This window comes from Schistocerca piceifrons, chromosome 1 (assembly GCF_021461385.2).
Source record: "Schistocerca piceifrons isolate TAMUIC-IGC-003096 chromosome 1, iqSchPice1.1, whole genome shotgun sequence".
NCBI classification, from domain to species: domain Eukaryota; kingdom Metazoa; phylum Arthropoda; class Insecta; order Orthoptera; family Acrididae; genus Schistocerca; species Schistocerca piceifrons.
Genome location: NC_060138.1, coordinates 798,696,040 through 798,722,594, shown reverse-complemented (window position 1 = coordinate 798,722,594; position 26,555 = coordinate 798,696,040). Strand labels below are relative to the sequence as shown.

The 26,555-nt window shown below is 35.6% G+C and overlaps 2 protein-coding genes across 3 annotated transcripts in view; one reads left to right on the top strand and one right to left on the bottom strand.

Moving 5' to 3' along the window:
* LOC124775172 (homeobox protein SIX5-like) overlaps positions 1 to 11,315 on the top strand; it is a 157,692-nt gene extending 146,377 nt beyond the window's left edge. The window contains exon 3 of the mRNA XM_047250015.1: positions 11,111 to 11,315. Within this exon, the coding sequence (XP_047105971.1) occupies positions 11,111 to 11,300 (190 nt within the window). The 3' untranslated portion in view covers positions 11,301 to 11,315. The remainder of the gene's footprint in view (positions 1 to 11,110) is intronic.
* LOC124713704 overlaps positions 11,086 to 26,555 on the bottom strand; it is a 78,061-nt gene continuing 62,591 nt past the window's right edge. The window contains exons 8-10 of one of the 2 annotated variants that reach the window (XM_047242967.1): positions 21,152 to 21,256; positions 11,461 to 11,497; positions 11,086 to 11,346 (exon numbers count right to left, since the gene is read on the bottom strand). In XM_047242967.1, coding sequence (XP_047098923.1) covers positions 11,490 to 11,497; positions 21,152 to 21,256 — 113 coding nt within the window. In that variant the 3' untranslated portion in view covers positions 11,086 to 11,346; positions 11,461 to 11,489. Of the gene's footprint in view, positions 11,347 to 11,460; positions 11,498 to 20,808; positions 21,257 to 26,555 lie in introns of those variants that run through there. The other variant, XM_047242966.1, reaches the window with a different exon arrangement.

Here is a 26,555-nt window from a genome sequence, read left to right as displayed (position 1 = left end):
TCTCTGTCTTCCTCTACAGTTTTTGCCCTCTGCAGCTCCCTCTAATACCATGAAAGTCATTCCCTGATGTCTTAACATATCTCCTATCATCCTACCCCATCTCCTTGTCAGTGATTTCCACATATTCCTTTCCTCTCCAATTCTGTGCAGAATGTCCTCATTCCTTACCTTATCAGTCCACCTAATTTTCAACATTCGTCTGTAACACCACATGTCAGATGCTTTGATTCTCTTCTGTTCTGGCGTTTCACGATCCACGTTTCATTACTGTACAATGCAGTGCTCCAAATGTACGTTCTCAGATATGTCTTCCGCAAAATTAAGGCCTATGTTTGATACTATAACCCACTCATCATAAGAATAAGCCTTATGTAAACAAACACAAATGTGATGATTGGTCAGAAGCTGCAGCACACATACACTGGTGTTGTTACACTCTTGGAAGTAGGTTCTATTTATGTATTAGATATCTTATTACTAAGTCACGTTAAATGAAACTTCAAGATATTCAAATGTATTAACAGCCAGCTACGTTTGTCTCAATCACGCTTTAGATATGTAGTTTTTATTTCAAAAATCAAATACAGTCACAGCTTCTACAGTGTTGTGCTCTGATTGTCACGCTGTTAATGCGCAGTATAAAAATGGCTGAGGTTGCCAAGAGCCATGAATGATCTACCCATCGCAACACATGATCAGATTTACTCTAGCATTGTATGGTTTGTTATTTGGACAGTTTAGTTCTTTTGCATGTTCTGTGGATCATAGTCGTCACAATACATTATCATGTGAAATGCTTCACTAGGTTCACAAATATGACATATTTCTCTCAGTGAAAACATGGCTGTTTCCTCATCATTTACATGATTAAGTTTTGGTTTAGTCATAGACTACAGCAAAACTTGAAAAATTTAACCCAACCACCTCTCTGAACAATGGTCTTAGCCAATCTGAGGTGCCTTCCATGCCTTAACGTGACAGCCATACCACTGACGTAACCACAGCACAGGGGTATCTGCGGAGAAGCCAAGCTAACCTGTGGCACCTGAAGAGGGAAGCAGAATTTTCAGTTGTTGCAGGAGCAACAGTGTGGATATTTGACTGATCTGACTTTTTAACACTAGTCAGCAGTTTGTTGGTATCAGGGACTATTGTCTGTAGAGTACAGTGTGCTTAGGAACTCATGATGTTTTTTCGTCTGTACTTCAGCCTAGTGACTGATTTTAGAAGCACATGAAGGAATGCACATTCATGACTACCCTAAGCAGTTTCCACCATTTTCTACAGTTTTTATCATCACTAGATATGAGGATGTGTTTTGTACAACATTTGTAAATGTTTCAAGTTCTGCATATTTATGTGCTATAAAATACATTAAACTTATTTGGAATATATTGTTAATATTTCAGTTGCAAAATATTGCAGCAAGTAAAATTCTATGTATTTTTAAAACTAGTTATATAACGTCTGGACAGTAAAGCCATACTTAACAAGTCATGCACCATTTTGTACACTGAAACAGAAGACTGTCTTCTGCAATGAAGTATGGGATATTTACAAATTAACTGAATTCTGTTAATGTCTTTACAATTTTGTCTGTCTTGAAAACAGAAATTTGTGTTACTTTCCAAAACGTTCAGTTTCAAAATGTATTTAACTTTGTAACTGGTTTCTTATAATACTCCTGTTTAATATGATCTCATTTAATGATTATCAGTGTGTGATAGAGTAATAATGTAACAGTGTGAGTCGTGATCCCAGAATTGACAAGATTTTTATGATTGTGACACCTTTAAATTTCAATAGAATGTATGATCCTAGGTACATGACCGTGTTCTAGTGTGAATCAGCTTCAATTTTCTGGAGTTAATTTTTTAATTTAAAAAGGCACATGGATAAGGTGAAGTTAGATATAGTGAAAATTGTACAAGATTATAACTACGCAGTCAAATAGAAGCAAACAGAACTCTTAATAATGAATAAGAAAATAGGAATGTGGATAAGTTACTACAAACAATAAAGAGAATGACTTATTGTTGCCAAGTTAGATACAAAGCCAGCACATACCACAGTAGTACAATTATGTGTATGAAAACGAGCTCCGCAGGTGATGAAGAATCTGAAAGAACATATGGCAAGGTAAAAGATGTTATTCAGGTAGTTAAGAGAGACAAACATTTAACTATAGTGGGAAGACTGGAATTTAATGCAGGAAAAGGAAAAGAAGGAAAAATGCTAGAAGAACAATGATTACGGAGAGAAATGAAAGGGATAGCTGCCTGATAAGACTTTTTCACAGAACATAATTTAATTATTGTTAACACTTGGTTTAAAAATCAGAGAAGAAAATTGTATACCAGGAACAGACCTGGAGAAACTGGACTGTTTCAGATAGATTATATAATTGTGAGACAAAGGTTTTGAAACCCTATTTTAAACTGCAAAACATTTCCAGGGGCAGATGTGGGCTCCCACCATAGTTTGTTGGTTCTGAATTGCAGATTAAAACTAAAGGAATGGCAGAAATGTAGGAAATTAAGGAGATGGAGCCTAGATAGATAGAAAGAACCAGAGGTTATTGAGAGTTTCAAAGGGAGAATTAGACAACAATTGAATGAAACAGGGGAAAGGAATATGATATCAAGAGATGAAATGGCGGAGGTAGCAGAGGATCAAATAGGCAAAAATACAAGACCCAGTAGAACTCCCAAGATAACACATTAGGTGATAAAAGAATAAAATCTTAAAATGCACCAAATAAAGTAGGCAAAAGGAAATAGAGGCGTCGAAAAAATTAGATAGACAGAAAGTGCAAAACAGCCAAAATTCAGTGGCTTATAGGGGGCATATGCACAGTCATAGAAACCTATGTGACAAGAGGAAATGTAGAAGTCACCTACAGGAAATTAAGAGCTCAGATGATAACCCAGTGCTAAGCAAAACTGAGAAGGTGGAAAAGTGAAAGAAATATACATGAGGTCTATGCAAGGGAATGAACTTCAAGGCCAGAATTATAGAAAGGGAAAATATGATACTGTAAGAAGAATTTTGCACAGACCACTGAAACATCTAAGCATCTAAGTGGATATAAGGCTCCTGAAACAGATGAAATTCCCTCAGAATTACTGATATCCTTGGGAGAGATAACTATGACAAAACTATTCCACATGGTGTACAAGATATACGAGAAAAGCGAAATATCGTCAGATTCCAAGAAGAATGCAATAATTCCAATTCTAAAGAAAGCAGTAGCTGATACATGTGAATGTAGCCAAAGTATCAGTTTAAAAAGTTACACTTGCAAAAATATTGATATAAATTATTTACAGAAGAATGAAAAAACTTGTAGTCTCTGACCTCGGGTAAGATCAGTTTGGGTTCTAGAAAACTATAGGAACATGCAACTTATCTTAGAAGATATCTTGAAGAAAGGCAAAAGTACTTTTGTAGCATTTGTACATTTATAGAAAGCTTTTGACAGTGTTGACTAGAATACACTCTTTCGATATCTGAGGGAAGCAGGGATAAAACATGGGGAGTGAAATCTGAATCTGAATCGTTCATTGCCACTGACCACATACAGAAGAATAGGCATTCTTGATAATATCAGGTAATATCTTAATAACAATCAGGTTACAGTTGCACTTACGTTATTACAGTTAACCTTTTCAATTCATGTACAGATTAACTATCTGATATACAGCTATAATTTTAAATATTAATGTCAATCTTGTCCATTTCATAGAGCTCTTTCATATTGTATTATTGGTTTTATGTCAGCTAGTCATACGATTTTGTTTCCAATTGTTTGAATGGAAGGGGTCAAGCAGTGAGAGGCAGCTTGTCAAAAATTTTGAGGGCATTTACTTAATGGGAGTTTCCAGTTATAGCTAGCCTGTGCCTTGGAATGTCAATGATTGCCTTGTTTCTGATGTCATGTTTGTGTATTGTTTCCCCTAAAACACATTCCTTAATGCTGTTCTTGATAAAGAGTACAGACTCATAGATGTATAGGTTTACAACTGTTAGTAGCTTAAGCCTAGTAAAAAGAGGACAAAAGTGCTCTTTAGGACCAGCCTTGCATAATATGTGGATAACTTTTTTTGGACTTTTCAAATGTTGCTATATGAGGAGAATGTCCCCATATGAGATGTGTGACTGAAAGAGCTCAAAATATGCCATACGGAGATAATTATTATCGACCATCACTCTCTGTTTCCATATGAGCAGGACACTTATGAGATCTTTCTAGACTTGATTGATATGTTCCACCCAAATGAGTTTGGCATCAATATGTATTCTTAAAAGTTTGACACATTTATTTTCTATCTTCTTAGGCAATCCTAACATAAGCTTTTGAGTTTTGTCTGGATTACAGACAAATTTAATGACTGCATACCAGTTAAATGCAGTGTCAAGAGTTTCTTGCAAGATCACGTTAAGGCTTGGGATGTCATGATGCAAAGAAAGTAAAGTTGTATCATCAGCATAGTAGATTACAGACTGTGATACACAATGGGGCACGTCATTGACAGCCACAATGAAAAAGAAGGGGCCAAGGACCGAGTGCTGTGGTACACCCATGCCAATTTCTACTAAGGGGAAATGTCTATTTCTAATTGAGACTAACTGTCTTCTGTTGGTCAAGTAGGAAGAGATTACTGCCAGTGTAGATTTCTGTAGACCATACTATTCCAATTTTGTTAATAATATGTTGAAAGGAATTCAGTCAAAAGCTCTACTTAAATCACATGATAAAGTGACACCATCTTCTTATTTTTGAAAGCAGTTAAAGTTTGGTCAACAGCTTCTAGAACAGCTGCAGTGGTATTTTTAACTGGGCAAAATCCATACTGATTATTGCATAAAAGGGCACATTTTTTAAAGTAATTATTTAATTGGATGTACATGAGTGAGTAAAATATTTTTGAGAATATTGGCACAGTAGAAACCGTTGATAGCTCCGGGGGAGTAATTTATCACATTTTTTGCATATGGGAATAACTTCTGAGATTTTGAGTGAATCTGGAAAAACTCCATACTCTAGACATTTATTAAAAATAAAACTTAGTAACTCACTTATCAAGTGAACCACTCTTGTAACAACATAAATTGAAATTCAGTAGCAGTCCATACTTTTAGAATTTGACAATTTGGAAACAGTTATACAGACCTCATCAGGTGTGATTTTATCCCATCGAAATACAGGTCCTCCTGGCAGCTGGGGACCAAGTAGATCCCTTGCAGAAGTATCTCAGGTCTTAATTTTATCTCCTACTTCTCTGACTGATGTGACAACATAATCATTCAGATCTCATGGATCAGTCAGAGTCTGACATACCTGGCTGGAAGAATTATCTTGTGTAATTACTTCCCATGCAGGTCTGCACTTATTTAGAGCACCTTCTATGTACCTTTCATGTGCTATTTTTTGGCCTGTCTGAGATTGGCTTTGTAATGCTTTTAATTCTTAAGGTATTCATTGTAGACCATACTCCTCTCCTCCTCCCCTTGATTATCCTCATTTTTGTGCATTCAACACAGTACAAGCATGTTTTCTCTAATTACTGCCAATTCATTTATATACCAGCTGATTTTTGTGTTGTTACATTTAGGTCTACCTGGGGAATTAACTTTTAGTAATGAGGAACATGAATAACATGTCTCCTTGTTTTTTTAAAAGAGGTCTTCAAAACCATTTTCATCTCCAGCTTTTCCTGTTTGACACCCATATGTAGAGCCCAAATTTGTGCTTTTTAACTTGTCAATAAACAATGTAATGTACTCTTCTCTCTGACATTTCGCCCATGCCACATTAGATGCATTATAACAAGGTGGATGCTTGTGATAAATTGTTAAAAGCAAAGGATCATGATCTGCAAAAACTACATCAGTCAGGCTAGTCATATATTCCTCTCTATGTAAATTAAACATGATATTGTCTAGGTATGCATCATAACAAGCAGATGTGTTTGTGCAATGCAGCTTTAAAAACCTTAAAGCATTTAATAATGTTCTAGATTTTCTAAATTTTTCAAAAATTAACATTATGCAGTTTCAGACAGTAAACAAACAACTCAAAGTTCCTGAAATGGAGTACAACAACCAAAAAACTTATGGCACCACACATATCAAAATTCCTAGGCATCCAGAAAGACAGCCAGGGTAAGATGGTCAGAGCAAATTGATCAGCTGGTCAATAAATTTAGCATAGTGTGTTTTGCCCTGAGAGCTCTTTCTCACCTTGTTAACAGAGATATAGAGCTTTTGTCATATTTTGCATATTTCCATTCTGTCTTGTCTTATAGTATCATCTTCTGGAGAAATGCTACAGGAATTGAAAGAGTCTTCAAACTACAAAAACGAGCAGTGAGGTTCATATGTGGGATCTCTAACAAAACATCCTTCATAGGTCTCTTTAAGACTCTAAGAATTTTTACTGTAATAGTTCAATATACAGTATATACTAACTGATGATGTTTGTAGCCAGAAACAAGGAATTATTACAGAAGAACTGTGACATTCGCAAACATGACACAAGATGGGAAAAATTTCCACCAAGGTTCTGTAACTCTCACAGAAGTCCATAGGGGAGTAACTGAGTCAAGAATAAACATATATAACAAGCTTCCCATCAGTATAAAAAAGAAAATTAATAACATGCAGATACTGAAAAGGAAATTAAAGTGTTCCTCAAAGAATAAACTTATTATAAAGTGAATGAATTCCTAGACTAATAAGGCATCCTTTTGAATAAAAGTAGAGGAAAGGAAATCTTTACTTATGTCATGAAGACAGAATTGTGTACTCCTAACATAAATTATAGTGATAAAACGTAAATTTATTTATAATAGAGGGAAACATTCCACGCGGGAAAAATATATTTATAAACAAAGATGATGTGACCTACCATACGAAAGCGCTGGCAGGTCGATAGAAACACAAACAGACACATACATACACACAAAATTCAAGCTTTCGCAACAAACTGTTGCCTCATCAGGAAAGAGGGAAGGAGAGGGAAAGATGAAAGGAAGTGGGTTTTAAGGGAGAGGGTAAGGAGTCATTCCTATCCCGGGAGTGGAAAGACTTACCTTTGGGGGGAAAAAGGACGGGTATACACTCGCGCACACACACACATATCCATCCACACATGTACAGACACAAGCAGACATATTTAAAGACCTAAATATGTCTGCTTGTGTCTGTATATGTGTGGATGGATATGTGTGTGTGTGTGCGAGTGTATACCCGTCCTTTTTTCCCCCTAAGGTAAGTCTTTCCACTCCCGGGATTGGAATGACTCCTTACCCTCTCCCTTAAAACCCACTTCCTTTCGTCTTTCCCTCTCCTTCCCTCTTTTCTGATGAGCCAACAATTTGTTGTGAAAGCTTGAATTTTGTGTGTATGTATGTGTCTGTTTGTTTTTCTATCAACCCGCCAGCGCTTTTGTATGGTAAGTCACATCATCTTTGTTTTTAAATTTATTTATAACATAGATTAAAATGTGCTCTACCATTTATTCTAGTCTATTAAGTATTCACTTGAATTCACTTATGTGATGAAGATAAAAATTTTGTATTTTAGTTTAAATCATAATGACATAATGTAAATTTCATTATTTATTTATGGCACTAGGATAAAAATGTGTACTTCCATTCATTCTGCTATTTTAAGCATTCACTTGAATGCAGCTTGTAATATTGTCCACAATTCATAGAAAATCAGTATTTGTATGATATATAAAATGCTCACATGATTTTGCGTTATATCCCTTGACTCCTCCTGTATTACTAGTAAACAATTTGTACAATACGTAATCAACAGAACCAAATAAGAAACCAAATCAAATGAATTGACAGTAATATGCCTTTTTGTCTTGAAGGTAAGCACTGGGCAACAAATCTGTCCCACAATTTATTGAACATAAGTTTAAGTTTTTTTCTGCATACTATTACTGTTGTTTTCAACTATTTCTTTAACTAGGTTTTGATTGTATCTTCTCATAGCCACTCTAAGGCATTCCTGAGTAGTGTTGGGTAATTTAGGACTTTTTATCATGTTACTATTATTTACTCGATCTCACATGTCCTCTTCAACAGCCATCTTGTTTAGTTAGATATTTTCTTTTCTTGTCATTTCTTCACACCTTCAGCATTTTTTTCTGACAACCTAAGTACCCACGTGACTAACATTGCATTTTTCACTTCTGCATGGATAATTCTTGCAGAAAATCTTGATAATTTTGTTCATTTTGTAATCCTCATAATTGCTGCTCATGAAGTGTGTTTCATTTTGACATAATATGTTATGTACCCAATTAATTATCCATGTGTTAATGTTTGGGTAATGGTGTGAAATATACAGGAGTGCCAGTTTGTAATGCATATTTATTCTTCATGTCTAATGGTTGACGCTTCCTCTCAGTTACTTAATTTCTCATGTTCAGCTGACACATTTGTTTACTACTGCTCAATCATACGTCATATATCATTAGAGTCCTCCAAATTGTAATTCTGAGTTCTACAGAGATTATTATTGCAAGGTCATCTATGAGCAACTACCAGAGAGGATGACAATCTATTGCAAATAGGCCATTACAACAGATACTGAAAAGTAGCTGATTGCCAGTGAATCTGGTTTATGGAAATACGGGGCCTATTCAGAAAGTAAGGTCAGACTGGTTGCAAAATGGAAAAAACTGTGAAAATAAAAAATGTTTCATTTGCAGCAGTTAGCTCCACCTTCCAGCTACTTCTCTACATAGTCACCGCTCTTATTTAGACATTTGTCATAGCATTGTACCAACTTTCCAATACCCTCATCATAGAAGGCATCCACCTGTGTTTACTGCCAATTCTATGCTGATCTACAGCTCATTGTCTGTGCCAGTACATAGTCTTCAAAGCCAGCGATTCATGTGAGCAGAGATGAAACTCAGGGAGAGTCAATTACGGGCTCTATTGTGAGTGATCAAACACTTCCCATCAAAAATGCTGCAGGAACTTCTTCATTGCCCCTGTAGAGTGCAGCCGAGAGTTGTCATGCGGAAGGAAGCACATTACAGTTATGTTATGTGGGCTGCATGACATCAGGCGAAATCTCACACCAGGCCCTCATGCTTTATGGGAGACACTATTGTTTTAAGCATCTTTATGTGCTCACTGTATGCTCAGAACTGAAAAAAGTGACATGATGCAATTGACGGGCATACTAGAGGTAGTGCCCAATGCATTGGTGAAAAGCTTCATTGGATTTTCACTGTGGTTTCCATTTTGCACCCCATCAGACCTTACTTTCCAAATTGCCCTCATATAAGGATGACATTGTAATTCTGTCAGAGACAGCAAAGGACTTGGAAGAGCAGTTGAATGGAATGGACAGTGTCTTGAGAGGAGTATATAAGATGAACATCAACAAAAGCAAAATGAGGATAATGGAATGTGGTAGAATTAAGGCGGGTGATGCTGAGGGAATTAGATTAGGAAATGAGACACTTAAAGTAGTAAAGGAGTTTTGCTATTTGGGGAGCAAAAAACTGATCATGGTCGAAGTAGAGAGGATATAAAATATAGACTGGCAATGGCAAGGAAAGCGTTTCTGAAGAAGAGAAATTTGTTAACATCGAGTATAGATTTAAGTGTCATGAAGTCTTTTCTGAAAGTATTTGTATGGAGTGTAGCCATGTATGGAAGTGAAACATGGACGATAAATAGTTTGGACAAGAAGAGAATAGAAGCTTTCGAAATGTGGTGCTACAGAAGAATGCTGAAGATTAGATGGGTAGATCACATAACTAATGAGGAAGTATTGAATAGGATTGGGGAGAAGAGAAGTTTGTGGCATAACTTGACCAGAAGAAGGGATCGGTTGGTAGGACATGTTTTGAGGCATCAAGGGATCACCAATTTAGTACTGGAGGGCAGCGTGGAGGGTAAAAATCGTAGAGGGAGGACAAGAGATGAATACACTAAGCAGATTCAGAAGGATGTAGGTTGCAGTAGGTACTGGGAGATGAAGAACCTTGCACAGGACAGAGTAGCATGGAGAGCTGCATCAAACCAGTCTCAGGACTGAAGACCACAACAACAACAAGGTACCAGTAGTATATCAACCTAAACTGTTCTCAGTTGTCTTCACAAAGATGGCTTCTATGCACATAAGTCAACATGTTGTATCACTTTATTGCCTTGATAGCAAAACGGCTGAAGACATAGAGCAAATGAAAGTCTCAGACATGTAAATTATAGTGCTGTGTTTGTTCCAATTCAAGTAGTGATCAAGGTTAAAGGCTTTTAATCAATTTTTTTTAATTTTCAAAGAGTGTTATACGTGAACAGTCACATTTATAATCATAAAATCTCAGTATTGTGGGGTTTACTGATTATGTGGGCAGGAAGCAGGAATCAACTTTGGCTGGTATAACCGATATCTGATGGGTAATGGTCTAACTGCACCCCCCCCCCCCCCTCCATTTCCTGCCCCCCAGAAAAAATTGTTTTCACAAAGTGTATTCACATCCTGCTCCAATACACTGAAATATGTATCACTTGAATGAAAGGTGCTACGTGAAATGAATGCTGACTATTTGTAATCACATCCGAAAACATTTGTTGTGAATCTTAAAATTATTTCACCATTCACTGTGAAACTATTGATGTACCACCCTCTACTCTAGCTCAGATCCTTGGTACACACTTGGTAGTGATTGTTCTGTTAAATAAAACTTTTACTTCAAGCTTGTTAATGTTGCATATAGGTGATTAATGTCAGTGAATTTCTCTTTGTTGAAACTACTTACAGAATGAGATCGTAAAATTCATACCACAAGAATAATCCATTTAACAAATGTTCACAATTCAACTTCTTTGTTCAGAGCACACAAACAGGAGTATATAGATATTGCACAGTCACATAACAAAGAGAAGCAGAATGCAATGCACACTCCAGCCATTCATCTGAGGATAAGAGTAGTTTATTTGTGTTTCAAGCCAATTTAATTGGTATCAGTTTTGATTCAGAGACAAGAAACATAATATTTCATGCCTGATTTCTTGATTTTTCAACATTGAAACATGATGTTACATGACATACTGTTATTTTCTTGCAGTGGCAGCACGAGTAGCACTGGGAGCAATGGAACAGCTGCAGATGTCAGCCTCTTGTGGGGCAGTACTACTCCGACCCTGTGCTATGCCACTCATGGGGTTCCAGGAACTGGTGGAGTGAAGAGTGAACCTGATGCATATATTCAGGCTGCTTACAGCGCTGGATACGATGCTGTTCTGTCACCTCAATGAGATGACAATGCTCATTTGAGCAGCTTCACAGATATCTTATTAATCTCTGTCCATAAAAAAAAACAAAAAACTAGTGTGATATTTGTATTTAAACCTTCTATTGTAATCTCTCCAAAAAGTGTTACAAAATTTGTTAAAAATATTACCTATTTGTACTCACCACAGTAGCTATACTACCCCCTGAATCCATTAAGGGCCTGGTGAAAAAAAAAAAAATATAACTTCATAAATTCAATCGAAAGCTCCAGCTGTATGGACTGACTAAGTCAATGGAAAGGGAATTTCATCTATCAAAGTAATGATGTACAAAGGTCCAAGTATTAGATGGTATTACAAATATGAATGTAACTTAGAAATACTTCAAGAAAATCACAGCAAGGGGAAAAATTATTTTATGGAACATCTGCAACATTATATACAAATTCAAAGAAAGCAATTAATGCACAAATTGTAAAGAAAATATATACACTCCCATGTTTTGAACAATTATAATTGCTGTTTGGAGCTTGGGTACAATCCAGATAATAATCTAGCAGAAAACTGGAGAAAATTAAGGGCAGAGATACTGAATTTGTCTTTCAACAAACAACACAGTTTACCTGCACTGACATGTTTCATTTACTAATGAAATTTGTTAAATTTTTGTCTATGTCTTAACTTGATTTCAATTTCATTTGAACCTGTAGAATTACATTTGTACATGCAATAGAAGACAAGTAACTGGAAATGTGAAGGATTGTCCAATCAGCTGAGATAATGGGGAGAATTACATTGAATTACAAATGAAGAAGCAGGAAATGGAGTGGCTGATGCACCTACTGAACAAGAAAGAAAGTGTGTAGCAAGTGAAGGTATGATTATAGAGTGGGAGTAGTGACTCAATGAAGCTTTCAAGGAGAAACAAAATGGCATTGAAGGGGAAAGATACATAATAAGAGTTACCAAAACGTAGAGTAAAATGTGAACAACACAAAAGGTAAGAAGAAAAGTAAAACTGAGGTAGAACAGAAGATATACAGTATTTGAGAGAAGTGAAAGATGCTCAAACTGCTTCTATTGGAGATCTTACAGTGACTAGTCTTTAAATAAGAACATGTAGTATTTTGCCTTCATCTCTAAGCATTCTTATACAATCAGCTCTTTTGATTTTTAACTGCTGCAGACCTTTAATTAATTTCTCTTATACAAATATTATTTTTGTATATTTTATCTGTTCTTCTACGATTCCTCTAGTTTCTCAATTTAAACAGTCCCTTCTACTGACATATTACCAAGTTCACTGATTCAGATTTCACTACAGTGACTTGGAATATCAAAGAAAGCAATTCACAGTGTCACATAAAATTTAATCATGATTGATTCCTAGCAAGTAATAAACATTACTATCCTGTATCATAGTGTCAAGCATCATCTATGAAATTGATTGAAATTAGTATTTGTGCTAATAACTGTTAATATTAAGTGTTTCTCTTCTTTACAGCATACTGAACTGACATTAATGTGTGAGAGTTGTGTGGTACTAAAACACTGTACATCAGTGTTCTACTTGTACCTCTGGCTTATATTATAGGTACCTTGAAAAACAGATGTAGGTTGTGAACCTTAAGTAGATCTTCTCATAGTTTCAGACAAACACATTACCTTTATTTCATTTCCTGTTATCTAATGATGAGGAATTTTATTCATCAAATAAGTGATTTGAGTGGTTCAACTAGACTCTTAAAACTCATCTCTGAAGTTTAATGGAACCTGTATAGCCTGAGTAATTTGTTGTTTTAAATGTGAAATCAATTTCACTTGTTGGAAGATATATTTTCCTATATTTTCTGGGTTTTTCCAATGTGAGTTTTGCAGTAATGTGAAAGCTCTGTGATACACTGATATTTTTTGTACTACCCAAGTTGTTTGCCTCATATAAGGAAAATCACACTTGTAACAAGTGCACTAAATGTTCCATTTGAAGAACTCAGATTAACTTTGATCATTAGGGCAAAGCATGGATCTTGGCAAAAGGCAGTAACACTTCTTAGTATCAGAAAGTCATATGTTATTGCTTTTAGCGGCACAAACACTTGGGTAATTATCTGAACAGTTCTGGAGGTAAATCTCTGCAGATGGTCAGTCATGACTTGTTATTACTTTAATTCTTCTATTTCTTCTTACTTTGAAAGATATATCAATCTTTACTTCCTGTATTTGATTTTCAGTAACATACATAAAAAATACCCTCATGATTACAGCCTCTCCACATCTTTAATTCTAGTGATTTTTCATGCTTTCTTAGAGAAACTAATGACTGCCAAATCCCTGGCTTTGCAAAATTAGAAAATTGGAAATCACCCTCAATTCTATTTTTTGTTTATGGTGCCTACTGCTCACAGTTGTCTGTGAGGTACTCCAAGATTAATTTTTTATTCGTATTTTTTAAAATAATTACGACTGTTCATCATTTCACTGTCTCTTTTTCCTACCAGATGTTGGTATTTGGTTCATCTCCTGTCTAACATTCACCTGTGAAGACAGGTTGAACACTTTCAGTACCATAACTAGAAAGGGGCTGTTACTGCAGAATTATGAATTATATATAATACTGCAGTATTATTATACTTCTTTAAAAAATTGTGAGATTACTAGACATGTCTTTACATGAAAAAAATTCAAATTGAGAAATTAATTGAAAAGTAAACATACATCACACAGAAACAAAGCTTCATAGCCAGATCACAGTTTGGGTAAAAACTGAGATGGGCAACATTCTGGGGAATTTCTTGTATTACAAAAATATTCCAGAAATATGTAATGCAGGAAAATGTTGCTTTAGTACTTTTAAATAGTTCTAATTAGATTAGTAGAACAGCTACAATGAAACAAAGGATTTATTACATACACATAAATAACTGACATTTGGAATTCAGATAGACAGTTAAAGGGTAGAAGACAAGTTCATAAAATTTTAAATGAAAGTCAAATACCTACATCAAAATAAGCTCTGGCACATTTTCCTCAACTATGGAAATCAACTTGCATGCAGCCATTCCATCTTGAGAGGGTAATAGTTAAGGAAATATCAATGTGATTCATCAGAAGAAACATAAGACATTGAAAATCATACTCATGATATTCCTCCAAATATGCTTCCTCATTTGTTTTGGATTCAGAAATATTCTTTAAACTAATTACCATTTCACATTGTTGTTGGTCAAGATGATATCTACCGAATCATCCTTCATTATGACATTTCAGTTGTTGCCTGTAGCTTATCAAATGAAATGGATTTCACTGGATATTTGTGATGGTTTGATATCTGCACATTTTCAGTTGTGCTATGAAATACAGTGTGTGTGTGTAACAAATGGAGAGAGAGAGACAGACAGAGAGAGAGAGAGAGAGAGAGAGAGAGAGAGAGAATGTGCTGCCAGATCATCATAAATTCACACCTTGTGACTGTGGAAGTACTGCAGATTACAGCAGAATTTGCCATGGACATCGATGATGAATTATTGTGGATAAGTGACTTTCTTTTTATATTCTATGCAATAAATGATGTATCAGTAATGTTGAAACATAAGTTTTTCATCTGTGGAACATATTGCAAGTAGTACAGGTTGAGTTCTCAGATTGTGTGTTGCTTTGTTGTCAGGTCTTCTTAAATGGAAGAAGAAACTGTATGTAATTGATATTGTTTTTATGTTTAAAAGTCACAAACTTGGTTTTCTTAAAGTCTTTATGTTCCTTCCTATTTCTGTTGTAAATGGCTTTAAGCATGACATGTTTATTATATTACTAAAATTATGTAGTTACCTGGTATATCATTCTGCAGTACTGTACATATTGTTTAAAATAAATATATTATTGTGTTACTTGTACTGGGTTTCTATTTCTGTGATTTAGGGCAATGACACATTCAGTTTCTGAAGCTTCCCTGCAACCACAATGTTACCACCTACATCATAATGCAGAAACAATACCGCATAAATTGGTTTGTTAAACAATCCATGACCAAAATAATGGTCATACATGAAATAAAAGTCTGTGACTATACAAGAATGGTTTTTCAGTGACACACACACAAAGAAAGTTTTTTAACAATATGAATGTTCCAGCTTCTGATAAACTCTTGTGTCCACCAGCAATATTTTAACTCATCCCTAGGGCTTTGTTGGGCAAAGTGATCGTAGCATGTTTCAGGAGGAATAGTGAATATTTTAGGAGATGGTAGTATAGCCACTTTGAATAAAACATTCCGTATAACAAGTGTCCAATTTTTATTGGTTACAGAAATACTACTGGTTACAGTGATAAGCTTTCGTGTGATGTATTGGTACTGCAGTTACTATGACGTTATTAGCACTCATCATCATTTTCAAGTCCAAGTTGTGAAGTTGTGCCTGAGTTTACGTAATGGAATTTTTCAAATGTGATTGTGATTTGTTCGTCAATTCAGTTGTATCATTTAATCATGACATTCCTATTTACAAATTCTGAGTATGTCATTATGGTAGTTGTGTATGGGTTTTGTAATGGAAACTGCACTGTTGCTTGTAGAGAACATGAACATTAATTTTCTAACTGCAGAGTGAGACTGGTGCAGTGCCCAGCAGTCACATTTCATCTGAACATGCAAATGAACAGAGTGTAGATGGAGAAGAAGACAGTATTCAGTTGGCAGAACATTGTTCTCCAACAAGCACATGCTGAGTTTCTACTCATATAAGTGCTCCACGTACAAGAATATGACAGACACTATTTATAAAGGACCTCTATCCTTATCATCTACAATGGATTCAACATCTTCAACAAAGAGACAGAAGTAGATGATTGGAATTTTTTCATTGGCTAATGGCAAATCACCAGTAATCCCATTACTACTGTTAACTGATGAAGCCACATTCATTTATGATAGTGTCCATAACATCACAACCAGTGATCTGACAAAAATCCACATCCCTTTGTGGATACACATTTTCGAGAATGCTTCTCTGTAAATGCACAGTGCAGTGTGATAGGCAACAAGATGATTAAGCCTCTATGTTACTGCATAGAGGAGGGATAAATTTATTGCTTGGGTTATGAATAGTGCTGCTCCCCAGAAAAGAATGCCAACATGAACTCAGGAATGCTATACAGGGTGTTATCAAGAGAAGTAAGAAGTGCATTAAAGTCAGAGGTGGATTCTACTTTGAATCTAATCATCTGCCTTTGCTTAACACATTCTGTGAGTATTTGTTTGGGTGACACACTTGTATTTCTGCAATCAATAAAAATTGGACACATTATAGGCAATATTTTATTCAAAAGAGTCTATACCACCACCTCCTGAAGTATTCAGTATTCCTACTGAAACACACTGCTACAACTCGTAGGTAATCATAATATAAAAGGTTGAAAATAAATTTTGCACACATGTAACAATTTATTTATCATAATATATTGCAATTTACAATTGTGGAAGACTTTAGCTTCACAGAGACAAAATAATCAGACAAACACCAGAAATTATAACATGATGACACCAAATTGAAGATGGCTGTAAAAATTGTTTTTCTCCATAACAAGCTTACAGAAATCTTGTCAAGTGTACTACAGCATAAACAAATAAGAACTGATCAGCAGTCTTTTCTATAAAAAGCACATGGACAACAAAAGACAGGTTTAGAAATATCTGACTAATGACAGACATTTTTCTTACATCCCATGAGTGTCATATATAACTCAAATGTGAAATTTAGTTGTTTTGTTGCTCCAAATTGTTATACAACATATGTTTTCTCATTGAACTTTTGCTGTTGATATGTTGCATCAGTAGAGAGAAAGCCTCTTTAATTGGTCAGTTACTACCATCATTTACACGAGGCCTCAGTTAGGTTCTCAGTAGTTTGTTTACTTCTTTGCTCTAAGTGTAAATCTTACATGATAATTAAAACCAATGGTAAATAATCAGAATAACAGTGAATATTTTACAGAGTAATAACAGGAGATAATTATGTACTTTTACAGGTTTTGCATACATAAATAACATACACAGAATTTTTTGTATGCTTAATGGAGAGTTCTACAGCTCAATGTCTTACTCTTTATTAACAGTAACAACAATTCTATTGACATCACAGGCTCAAGTTAAGAGAAGCATCTGATGACGGCCTACTCACACTGGCAAAAGAATGGAATTCAACTTGTTTTTGTACAATGGGAAGTCCATGTTGGAATATTAACAACATTATGATGAAAAGGATAACTTGCTACTCACCATAAAGATGGGAAGTTGAGCTGCAGACAGGCATGATGAAAAGACTGTTGTGAATAAGCTTTTGGCCAACACCTTCTTCAGAAATGAAGAATGCACACACATTCATATTTGATTCTGGCTGGAGCAGCTACTATCTCTGGCTGCTCCGGTCAGAATTTGATTCTGGTTGGAGCAGCTAGAGTTAAGTGGCCATGTGTGTGCGTGAAGTGTGCTTGCTGGTGTGAATGTGTGTGCATTTTTCTTTTCTGAAGAAGGCTTTGGTCAAAAGATTATTCATAAGAGTGTTTTCATCATGTGTGTCTGCAACTTAATGCAGCATCTTTATGGTGAGCAGCAATCTGTCCTTGTCAACATGTTTTAGTTGATTTCAGAAGGATAACGCTGATTTGCAAGGAGCTCTACTTAAAAATTTTGCAATAAATAATTTCTCAAAATAAATCAGCACAATTTATTTTCATCTGAATATCATTATCATTACTAAATGAAAAGTACTGTGTCAGCCTTCGGTGCACTTTTTTTTAGCGACAATGAAATTCATTGATCTCTTTGAATACTATCCTTACATTTTAAATGCCTTGCATACTATTAATAGGGGCAGTAAAGACAGAGAATACTTTTTATTTTGAGTTTTGCTTCATTCCAAAGCAGCAGCTTGGAATATGATACTTTACAATAATTAACGTCAAGCAGTTATTTTACTGGTTGTTTGAAGGCCTTAGAGTCAAATTGCGTGACTAATATGAAGTACTCATGGTCACAACACTTTTCTTTTAGTTTCATGATGTCACTATATCAAGTTTTCTGCATAAACAACAAATTTTGGATTAATTTACTTTAGACAAAAAAAACAGTTTCATGTTATTAAATTTCTTAAAATATGGGTTTTGTGTTAAAATTTGAAATAACACACTTGGGAAAATCAAAATAGTTATGCATAGCGAACTTTGTATCCCTTTGTAATGAGCAATATACATATACTGCACTGATGGATTTCATGACACTCGTGTAGGTTTCAGTTACTTTTCTGACTGCTTAATTTTGTTGCCATAAAAGATAACAGAAATTACTTACACCATTCCATTTCTTATTTTTGTCACTAAAAAGTAAGTCATTAAGGTTCAGTTAGGTTATATGGAGGACTCAAAACACAATTAGTCAATTTAGGGTGAATGTGAAGCTTAAATAATGGCAGGACTAATGACTCATTGACTCCATTGATATATTACAACCACTATGGTCTTCTATAACTTCTAATAGATAAAAAAAATTACTTTGTCTCTCTGGCATTATAGTAACAACAACTGAAACTGTAAGTTCAAAGGTAGGTGCATTTCTTGTTGTGGTAGATTATTTGTAGGGTAATAAATGTGTCAAGTAAGAAACTGAAGGTGTTGCCCTTGAAAAATAAAATGAGTATAGAATTAGAAGGAGACAGTTAGTGCAAAAGCGTAAGAGGAAATGCTTCCTGTGCTGGATAACAATACACTCCTTTCTTAAGTCATATCGAACTGGAGAGAGGAGCAGTTTACAATTAGTTTGTAAAAATAAATAAAAAACCCAAGACTAGTAAGTATGTGCAAAAGTTAAAAATAGCAAAGAGAATAAACATTCATGCCAAAATGTGAAGTAGTTTCAAGAAGACAATGTGGTGAAACAATTTCCTTAATTTTCTTTCCACTGCTATTGCTGTTCTTCTTTCAACCTATAGCTCAGTGCGGATTCACTTTCGTGCTGCTAATACAATTTTTTTCTGTTCTTCATCTACACAAATGCTGCACTCTAATTTGAGATGCACATATACATATGTTGGCATAAAATAGGCACCAAAGAGCCACAGCTTTCAGTAATGTATCATGTCATGCACTCTGTTTATACTAAATCCACAAAAATGCAGACAGAAATTTTATTGCTATCTATGATCTCACATGTAACTACAATATATATTTACTTTAACTCTATATAACTATATAACATACATTAATCATCAAATATCAGGAAACAGTCTCTGTTAACATTTCAGTCGTATATCTCGTAAATGCCATTTATGTGCAACAAACTCCACATTCTGATTTAGAAAAATCTGCATACTGAATGCATACAAACAAACAAATAAATTCATTCTCTCTCTCTCTTTCTCTCTCTCTCTCTCTCTCTCTCTCCCTCACACACACACACACACACACACACACACACACACACACACACACACACACACACACACACACACACGTACACACATAAACTGCACACAAGCTCTAAGGGATACTTTTTTTACTGTTACATCAAGCTCCTGTTACATAACATATAATAATATGAAATTACTCATCGATACACTGAGCAGACTCAATTCCTGTGATGGTTTGCAGAGATATCAATATAATTCTACAATTAACAATAAATGTTTTAAATTGATAAGTAACTCTGTAAACTTTGATTACTGTTGCAGATTTTCACGTCAATGAGTGTGTTATTGGGTACAAGGTGCTTTCAAACTGTGAAGGATACATTCAGTTTTTAAGTTGGAGAATTATTTGAAATGCTTTTTCATCTGTTGGTAGAGAAAGAACGTTCTTAAATGACAAATACAGTGCCTACTGTTGAATGCAAATGAAAAAATGAAGAAGGGCTTGATTTAAATGTTTGGGGTTAAATAACTTTAGGTTTTAGATCATCTATTGCTTTTTAACCCACAAGTGTTTCAATGGCTCTGAATTAAAAATGAGCACATGGTGGCTGTACTTATTTTTAGAAGAAACTTGGAAATGATAGTCCATTATAATATGGGACTACTGTTTACATCCTAGAGCTAATATCTATTATACACAAAAATGGTGTTTGTATTTCCTGACAATGTGAGCCAAAAATGTATATCAAATTGCTTAGTCTCAGAAATTCCATTACATTACATACAAATTTCTATGGTGAAAAGAATGGCTCACTGTGAAACTATTGACAAATAAAGATCTAAAAAAGTTATCAAAAGTTTTTGCGTTACTACCAATATGAAGAGTCTGGATAGTAAACAATTTTATATTTTTATCATGTCTAAGGTTCCCATTACCGGTTCGGTCTTCTTCTGTCGAGTTTACAGTCAAATAAAGAATTCAAGTTCATTAAATGAATAATTAGTAAGCCACATAATTAATCAAGAAGTGAAAGAGAAGAAGCAATGAAAAGCATCTAAATAAGTCTGTGAGTGGCTGACTACTTGCTTGAGCAGACATGGCTGCAACATGAACTAAGTATTAGGTTACACTTTTCTTGTTTGTTGTCACTTGTCAGGTTGTATTTATTTTCAAGAGAAATACTGCCTTTTTTGTAAAAGCCTGCCATGTATTGGTGTCTAAAGAGCTGCAGTTCTAACACAAAGCAGTAACACCTTGTACTCCTTAAAAAAAATGTCATTGATAGACATTTTTATCGAAGACTGCAAACAGGCATTTCAAAGTAGGAAACAAAACCACCAAAGTTGAAAATAGTCATAAATTTACAATAAACTAAAAGTAATTACAACTTAACACATGTACGAATAAATTTTTAACTAAATACATTTACTCCATAGTATCATACTGAACTTTTTTTATTTTAAAATAGCGATAAATACCATATCCAGTTACTGTAAGGAGAACAACAATTGCCAGAGTACTTCCAACAGCAATTGGTGCAGTCTCATCTCGAAACGTTATACCTCCAGGTGAGCATTCATATTCTGTAAAAAGAGTGAAACCAAAAATTTATTTGTGACACTTTATGAACACAGTAGTAATTTATAATCTGCCACTTTCTACATAGTTGCATGTATGTACACTTTTTAAAGTCCATCTTATGGGTGATATGTAGCTGATGTGAACATTTAGTTAGTTTACTTTTGAAATGGTTAAGTCCTATAAAATTTAATTTTGCAGTAGTTAGAGATGTTTGGATGATGCATAATTTAAAAAATAATTTGTCCAGTTACAATATCAGGAATATGTTTTAAACATAATGAACATAATAAGGCTAGTCATCCTGCACATTCATTTAAGATGACAGCATAGCTGTTTATCTTTCTTTCATTTTTTTCAAGTTCTCAAATAATATTTTGCAGGTCACTTAATTATATTTGAATAAGAAACAACACTGACAAAAGGTTCAGTGCATTTCCCCACCTCCCTCCTCCCTTCATCACACACCTTAAGTGAAAGAGCTGTGATGCAGTTATATTGTCATTTCAGGAAGATCACTTGGGCGAGTTAGAACTATGTTTGAAATACTAATATGTGAACTTACAGGGTGACAGTTATTGAACTGTATGAAATAAAATTGTCAACCACTGATCTGTTTGTGTTAGGACATTCAAACTGCGTGATTGGCTGTGGGGAATGATGGGAATTAGTATGGTATGTGTGGTTTAGTTTAGCAATGAAGCCCACTTTCATTTGGATGGGTTTGTCAATAAGCAAAATTGGCACATTTGGGGACTGAGAATCCACATTTCACGATTGAGAAATCTCTTCACCCTCAGTGAGTGACTGTCTGGTGCGCAGTGTCCAATCACAGAATAATTGATGCAATATTCCTTGATGGCTGGCTACTGAACAGTATGTGAAGGTTTTGGAAGATGATTTCACCCCCATTATCCAAAGTGAACCTTATTTTGACAAGATGTGGTTCATGCAAGACTGAGCTCAACCCCATCAAAGGAGGAGAGTGTTTGACATACTGGAGAAGCACTTTGGAGACCACATTCTGGCTCTGGGGTATCCAGAAGCCACTGCCATGGACCTTGAATGGCTGCCATGTTCTCTGGATCTGAACACACACAACTCCTTTTTGTTGGGCTATATTAAAGACAAGGTATACAGCAATAACCTTAAAACCATGGCTGAGTGACGACGACCATCCAGGAGGTCATCAACAGCATTGATGTTCTGACTCTTCAGCGGGTCATGCAGAATTTCACTATTTGCATGCACCACATCATCGTCAATTATGGCAGGCATATCAAACATGTCATAACCTAAATCTGAATATCTGTAGTGATGTTTATATGTTGAATAAAGTGTGTGCATGCCGTAGTTTGTAAGTAATCTACATTTTTTTCATATAGTTCAATTATTGTCACCCTGTAAGTATTTTTACAACACTTGTTATCAAGAATTTCATTTCCATGTCTGTGTGAAAACGCCTTTGAAATTATGAAAAAGTCATACACAAAATATGGATAATGTACAAATGTATAAGTACAGTATCCTGAACAGTTTCTGTATCCTGAGTACAACTGTTTTGTGTGTCTACAATGCAATTTTGTAAAGGTCTCTATAGCAAAGCTTCTTCACAACTCTATAGATGGCTATCATTTTCACCTACAAGCATTTGCACTTCACAGTTGAAAGCTGTCAAAAGTGTAGTCAGGTATCTTAGCATTAAAGAATAAATGTATTAAAACTTCATGTATGATGCGGCCACACATCTCATTGTTTATCATGCCTTGTCTCTTGAATTATGTGTCATACAATAATATGTTGTGAACAGAGTTAGTGGTAAAGAAGGAATAAATTTAAATGTCATGCATGAAGTGGCAGTTTTTCACGCATCTCACTGTTATGATGTCTTATCTCCTGGACTGTGTGACGTACCATGATATAATTTTCAAGCTGCGTTTAGCATTGTACATGGATACTCTCTGTGAAATTTATAGTGAATAAAGTTAGTAGCACAGAAGTAATAAATTTAAATGTCATGCGCGATCTGGTAATTTTTCAGATATCTCATTGTTTTTGACATCATATCTCCTGAACTATGATAGGTAAGTGCTTCTTATCTGTACATGTGTACTAAGTGTGGTTGAAATCAGTCTACTGCATTAGGAAGGAATGTGGAACATACGCCCTTTTTATGATGTGTGTAGGTACCGACAAAAAATTTGAACTATACAGAACTGTCCTGAACATATGTAACAAATAGTAGGAGATGAAAATCACATACAGGGGGAAAAAAGTTGTTCTAAAACGCATATGTAGTGAGGTGCATAAACTGTACATAATGTGGTACCACACAGAAGTAAAAAAAATGTACTGCCAATATAAATTTGCTGTGAATTTGGATGTTATACGAACCACATAAGTCTTGATACATAATACATAGATGATGCATGGGGTTATTCACATTCACTCTGTATTGTGTACAGGAAGAATAACTGTTCTACAGTCAGTGCATAATGTGTGGTGGAACAACACGATAAGCTGGCCACATGTGGAACACGTTCTGTTATTACCTTGTGAACATGGAAACTTGCTGCTCATGGCCATGGCCATGAAAAGATCAGCAGGTATGAAGTGGAATGGCTGTATCAAAAGTGTCCATACATACAGTGACCCTTGTATATGATATCTACAGCAGCATATCACCATCTGTGAAACAGGTTTACTCAGTGTTATCTGCCTGTAAGGATGGTGTTGAGTTTGCTTGCACAAATGCTTCCTATGAAACAATGGAAATACCAGATTGGAATATCAAGAATGTATGAACCTGTGTTACAATATGCGGATAATGATCCAAGTATAAGTACATGAATATGTCTTGTGCTCATACTACCTGCAGAGGACTAAACAAGGCTTCTTTTCTCCAATGGGTAGTTTTCTGCCAGTGATTCCATCAGATTGCCTCTACTGCACTGATATTTTTGAATTCTTCAATAGTCCACAGCTCATGGTCTTGCAGTAGTGTTCTCGCTTCTCGCGCACGGGGTCTCGGGTTCGATCCCTGGTGGCGTTAGAGATTTTCCCTCCCTCGAGATGACTGGGTGTTGTTGTATCGTCTTCATCATCATCATTCATCCTTATTACTGTCAGAGGAAGGCAATGGCAAACCACCTCCACCAGGACCTTGCCTAGTACGGCATTGCAGGTTTCTCGCATCATCCCCTAGGCTCCTCAGAGTATGGAACATCATCATCATCATCATCATCATCATCATCATCATCATACGTCTTCAATAGCCATCTCTTGGGGTAAATGTTACTGAAGGAGTGAGTTCTAATATGACTATATGCACAGTTACACCATTTTTGCGTTAAATGATGGCAAATTAAACAAAAATCAAAGTATATATGGAGTTGCTCACCAAACATAACAACCCTATTAAAATAACTAAACACTGAAAAATCAATAGATGCTTCTGCAGATGTGTTACGGAAGCAAAATATCCCAAATGTGCCACATTTCTACCCCATTTCCTTCCTGTCTCTCCCTCCCAGCTGCCAGCTACCACTGCCTTCCATCCCCTCCCTACCACCTTGTTCCTGTTATCCATTCAACCCAACACAATAAATGAAAGAAAAAAGGTCTGATAACATGATAACATTGAATGCTTCTGGAAATTAGTCATTCAGCTAACTCCTTACTGGAAACATTCAGGTGTAGACTTGTGTATGATAAGACCACTTGTGGCCTGAATCACACCAGAGTGATATTGTCCCATTATGCTGAGTGACACCTAAAGCTGTGCATTTACATTTTCAACAGAATATGACAACTGAGTCCTGTCATATCACAGTAAGAATGACAAAATCTTGACATTAGTATGAGGAACATGTATCTGATGTCGTCTTCAGTTGTGCAGTGTAGGTTCTGGTCCTAAATGGTCACCTCCCCATCCTCCTTTTGCCACAGAAAAAAAATCATTAAATGTTCTTCATTAGCAAGATCTTTTCCCGTGGAGCCTAAATAACATGTGGGATCAATGAGTCCTGTGCTTAACTAAACATATTAGTCATTGGTATTCACGGCCAAGATGCCTTGGGAGTCCTGTACTACTTTGAAAATTTCCCTCTTGGAGCCTCTAATGTCCCTCTGGGTCTACTGAATCCTCTTACTACTTACTATTAGCCTTAATGAGCAGTTTTTCCCTTATTTTGTCAGACTGTTCCTAAATTTCTTGATTCGTCTTCTCATTTTTGTCCATGGTCTCTAGAGCAGTGGAGCTGTTGGAGACACCAGACTTGCAGTATCTGTTAGATGTCATAATGAAAATGTGTCTTGCAGTATCTCTTAGATGTCATAATGAAAACGTGTGTCTCCAAGTTCTAAGGAGATAAATTTTGCCTACCAGGTTCAGTAAAATGTTTGCTGATAACTTCACCACAGAGTGCCAGCAAGCTTCTTCCAGTAAAGTATTGTGTGGTAGGGTAGTGTAAATAGACACAGTTAAGCAATGGAAATGTAAATACTTAAGCCTAATGATCAATAGTCCAAACTTCTTAAAGGCAGTGTAGTTTCAGCTCTCTGAGACTGCAGACATGTGTGCAAGTTTGGGTGTCTACTGCTGACAAAGGCCTTAATGGCCAAAAGCTATAATTGCGCCTATCGTGGCTCAGCATCTCTGCTATGTGGTGAGTAGCAACTTTCCTTCTCTGGTATTGTTATAGTCCAAACTTCTGATTGATTCTTCTGTCACACCAGACGAGTGCAAACCCTATGTTTGCGTGGTAAAGTAATGGTGGTGTACATGTACTTGGAGAACTTGTTTGCGCAACAATCATGACATAGTGTAACTTATGAGTACTTATTATTGAAAACTTTAATTTCTTAGCAGTGTACATTAATCATTTATTAATATTAAGAATGTGATTTAAAATAAGGTTTTATTGAGCTGTAAATAGATTGGATGTCATAAAAATGCAATATTTCTTTATGAAGATGTATATTAATGTGGATGCCAGGGTTATTATAAAAAAGTATTGCTGTAAGTCAATCAGTAGAGGACCGTAGAGCAGGCATGGGCAGCCTTTTGTGATCTCGATGCCTGATTCACATACTCATTTAAGCACACGGGTTCCCTTATCATGATGTGACAGCATCACTCCTAGTGCATAAAGTCAGAACTACTGTGACTGGGACTTCAATATTTATGAGGTAATGCACTGATATGAGTGGCACCTCTTTCTGGCATGCCAGGCCAACAAAATATGCCTGAAAACACGTGTTTTTCAGAAAATATTCAGTGCATGTGACCCTACAGTTCTTTCA